Source organism: Perca fluviatilis, chromosome 10 (assembly GCF_010015445.1).
Source record: "Perca fluviatilis chromosome 10, GENO_Pfluv_1.0, whole genome shotgun sequence".
Classification (NCBI taxonomy): Eukaryota; Metazoa; Chordata; class Actinopteri; order Perciformes; family Percidae; genus Perca; species Perca fluviatilis.
The window spans coordinates 39,476,881-39,481,405 of NC_053121.1; the positions used below are offsets into that span (position 1 = coordinate 39,476,881).

General features: G+C 46.3%; 1 protein-coding gene across 2 annotated transcripts in view; it reads left to right on the forward strand.

Moving 5' to 3' along the window:
* The window catches only part of polr2b (RNA polymerase II subunit B), a 34,275-nt gene extending 32,763 nt beyond the window's left edge, over positions 1 to 1,512 (forward strand). The window contains exons 23-25 of one of the 2 annotated variants that reach the window (XM_039813488.1): positions 254 to 414; positions 550 to 745; positions 1,273 to 1,512. In XM_039813488.1, coding sequence (XP_039669422.1) covers positions 254 to 414; positions 550 to 745; positions 1,273 to 1,362 — 447 coding nt within the window. In that variant the 3' untranslated portion in view covers positions 1,363 to 1,512. Of the gene's footprint in view, positions 1 to 253; positions 415 to 549; positions 746 to 868; positions 917 to 1,272 lie in introns of those variants that run through there. The other variant, XM_039813489.1, reaches the window with a different exon arrangement.
* Positions 1,513 to 4,525: the final 3,013 nt, after the last annotated feature.

The window sequence follows — 4,525 nt, forward strand, 5'->3', positions numbered from 1 at the left end:
CAAAGTTAAGTGATTTAGCATTTAAATATCCATTACTACAAGCTTCAGTCTCAATTTAAAAACGCGATTAATCGCGATTAACTACAGCAAATTGTGCGATTAATTAGTTAATTTTTTTTAATCGATTGACAGCCCTAATATATATATATATATATATATATATATATATATATATATATATATATATATATATATATATATATATATATATATATATATATATATGAATGATATAATGCTGTGTGTATTTTAGGTCCTGTATAATGGCTTCACTGGGAGGAAGCTGACCTCTCAGATCTTCATCGGGCCCACCTACTACCAGCGTCTGAAGCACATGGTGGACGATAAGATCCACTCCAGGGCCCGGGGCCCGGTCCAGATCCTCAACAGACAGCCCATGGAGGGACGGTCCCGGTGAGAGACACACCTGTCTGTCTGTCTGACCTGTCTCTCTCTCTCTCTTTAACCCGTCTGACTGACTGTCTGTCTCTCTAACCTGTCTGTAACCTGTCTCTCTCTCTAACCTGTCTCTCTCTCTGTGTGTCCCAGTGATGGCGGTCTGCGTTTCGGAGAGATGGAGCGTGATTGTCAGATCGCCCACGGGGCGGCCCAGTTCCTGCGGGAGCGCCTGTTTGAGGCATCTGACCCGTACCAGGTCCACGTGTGTAACCTGTGTGGGCTGATGGCCATCGCCAACACGCGCACGCACACATACGAGTGCCGCGGCTGCCGCAACAAGACTCAGGTAATAACCTGTCTGTCTGTCTGTCTGTCTGTCTGTCTGTCTGTCTCTCTCTCTCTCTCTGTGTCTCCTCACATATCTGGTCCAGATGTTCCAGATGTTGTAACTCTCTCTGTGTCTCCTCAGATCTCTCTGGTGCAGATGTTCCAGATGTTGTAACCCTCTGTCTCCTCAGATCTCTCTGGTGCAGATGTTCCAGATGTTGTAACTCTCTCTGTGTCTCCTCAGATCTCTCTGGTGCAGATGTTCCAGATGTTGTAACCCTCTGTCTCCTCAGATCTCTCTGGTGCAGATGTTCCAGATGTTGTAACCCTCTCTCCTCAGATCTCTCTGGTCCAGATGTTCCAGATGTTGTAACTCTCTCTCTCCTCAGATCTCTCTGGTGCAGATGTTCCAGATGTTGTAACCCTCTCTCCTCAGATCTCTCTGGTCCAGATGTTCCAGATGTTGTAACCCTCTCTCTGTGTCTCCTCAGATCTCTCTGGTCCAGATGTTCCAGATGTTGTAACCCTCTCTCTGTGTCTCCTCAGATCTCTCTGGTGCGGATGCCGTACGCCTGTAAACTTCTCTTCCAGGAGTTGATGTCGATGAGCATCGCTCCTCGGATGATGACGTCATAGAGCGGTTTCGGCCAATCGCGCGCCTCCCTGCGGACTTTAAACGTGACATCATCAGCAGGAAGTCCAAGTAGAAGTTTCATGTTTTTATAGTTTCATGTCGTCTCACTTTGTTTTTGTAAAAGTCAAATAAATCTGAGTTTCTTCTGACAATGATTCTGAGTCCTCATTGGTTCACACACATCACATGACACATGGTCAGAAAACTCATCTTTGAACCCTAACAACCCAAAAGTTAAAGCTACGATCATCCATTCATACAGCGCAGGCAGTTAATAAATATATATATATATAATGCAATTATCTAATCAACCAATCACATGGCCGCTGCTTCAATGCATTTAGGGGTGTGGTCCAGGTCTAGACAATCTCCTGAACTCCAAACTGAATGTCAGAATGAGAAAGAAAGGTGATCTAAGCTACTTTGAGCGTGGCATGGTTGTTGGTGCCAGACGGGCTGGTCTGCTCAGTTACTGGGATTCTCACCCACAACCATTTCTAGGGTTTACAAAGAATGGTCTGAAGAAGTAAAAACATCCAGGATGCTGCAGTCCTCGGGGGTGAAAATGCCTTGTTGATGCTAGAGGTCAGAGGAGAATGGGCCGACTGATTCCAGCTGATAGAAGATCAACTTTGACTCAAATAACCACTCGTCACAACCGAGGTCTGCAGCAAAGCATTTGTGAAGCCACAACACGAACAACCTTGAGGAGGATGGACTACACCAGCAGAAGACGCCACCGGGTACCATTCAGCTCCACTAACAATAGGAACATGAGGCTACAATTTGCACGAGCTCACCAAAATTGGACAGTTGAAGACTGGAAAAATGTTGCCTGGTCTGCTGACTCTCGGTTTCTGTTGAGACATTCAGATGGTAGAGTCAGAATTTGGCGTAAACAGAATGAGAACATGGACCCATCATGCCTTGTTACCACTGGGCAGGCTGGTGGTGGTGTAATGGTGTGGGGGACCCATCATGCCTTGTTACCACTGGGCAGGCTGCTGCTGGTGGTGGTGTAATGGTGTGGGGGATGTTTTCTTGGCACACTTTAGGCCCCTTAGTACCAGCTGAGCATGGTTTAAATGCCACAGCCTACCTGAGCATTGTTTCTGACCATGTCCATCCCTTTATGACCACCATGGACCATCCTCTGATGGCTACTTCCAGCAGGATAATGCACTATGTCACAAAGCTCATCATTTCAGATTGGTTTCTTGAACATGACGATGAGTCCACTGGACTAAAATGGCCCCCACAGTCACCAGATCTCACCCCAATAGAACATCTTTGGGAGGTGGTGGAACGGGAGCTTGGTGCCCTGGATGTGCATCCCCCAAATCTCCATCAACTGCAAGATGTTCTCCTCTCAATATGGGCCAACATTTCTACAGAATGCTTCCAGCACCTTGTTGAATCAATGCCACCAAGAATTAAGGCAGTTCTGAAGGCGAAAGGGGGTCAAACACGGTATTAGTAGGGTGTTCCTAATACTCCTTTAGGTGAGTGTATATCAATCATCCATTCACACAGCACAGGCAGCGGCCGGCAGACTTTATTTTCATTTAGTGGGTTTTCTTCTGGACTTTGTGTCGGTGTCTCGGCGCTGCAGAACCTCGGCCCACCTGAACGGTTCTGATCAGTGTTGGATCCTGAAGACGGCCTGAACGGTTCTGATCAGTGTTGGATCCTGAAGACGGCCTGAACGGTTCTGATCAGTGTTCCAGCCAATAACTGACAAGAAGGATTTGGGGGTGGGGGGTTGGGGGGGTTAGTGCGCGAAGGGAGGGGGAGGAGGGAGGGGCGAGCCAGCCTTGTTTTGTTTGACAATATCATGATCATCAACTTCTTATTCCAGACTCAAGGTCCATTCAAAAGACACAGACATGACATACGACCTTAAAGACAAATAGAAACATATACAAATAAATAAAAAACAGAAGAAACAACAATACATTTCTATAAAAGACACTTATTTCAATTTCAATTTTATTTATAGTATTAAATCATAACAAGAGTTATCTCGAGACACTTTACAGATGGAGTAGGTGTAGACCACACTCTATAATTTCCAAAGCCCCAACAATTACAGTAATTCCCTCAAGAGCAAGCATTAGCAGTGGCTGTTGCGACAGTGGCGAGGAAAAACTCCCTTTTAGGAAGAAACCTCGGCAGACCCAGACTCTTGGTAGGCGGTGTCTGACGGGACCGGTGGGGGGTGTGATGAACAGTGGTGATAATAGTCACATTAAAGATAATGGAACAGTGACTTCAATGGTAGTCGTAGTAGTTCATGTCATAGCAGGGCACAGCAGGGAATCGCAGAGTGTAGCTCTGCGAAGAAGAAACATAAGGACTCCGGGGAGTTAACTCCCCCCAGAGCTAGGTTAGTAACAAGCTTTTCTGGGACAGGATGCACGTAAAAGAAAAAGAAAAGAGAGAGCAGCTCATTGTGTCATAAGAAGGAAGGAACTTCCTCGTCAGTATAAAATAATAATAGAATGACTAAGAGAGGCAGGTTAAAGAGAGATGCCTGGTCAGGCTAGAACTCTCCCCAACCGGATCGGGCTGTACTGGCCTGCCTCCATCTACTCTCGCTATATTATTAATTATATGATAGGTAAATCTGATGACTGTAAAGAGAAGCAGAGAAAAGAAGGGGTGTTGTGTCTGCCGCTATACAAACTGCCCCGCCGGGCTAGGCGGACGCTGCAACTCCTCACTCCCTAACTATAAGCTTTATCAAAGAGGAGGGTTTTCAGTTTACTCTTAAATGTGGTGACGGTGTCTGCCCCCCGAACCCAGACTGGGAGCTGGTTCCACAGGAGCGGAGCCTGGTAGCTGAAGGCCCTGGCCCCCAGTCTACTTCCAGAGACTCTAGGAACCACAAGTAGCTCTGCATTCTGGGAGCGTAGTGCTCTAGTGGGACAATAAGGTACTAAGAGCTCTTCTAGATATGATGGTGCTTGACCATTTAGAGCTTTGTAGGTCAGGAGAAGGATTTTAAAGTCAATCCTGGATTTTACAGGAAGCCAATGCAGAGAAGCTAATACAGGAGAAATATGATCTCTTTTCTTAGTTCTTGTGAGAACACGCGCTGCAGCATTCTGGATCAGCTGGAGAGTCTTAAGGGACTTATTTGAGCAACCTGACAGTAGGGAATTA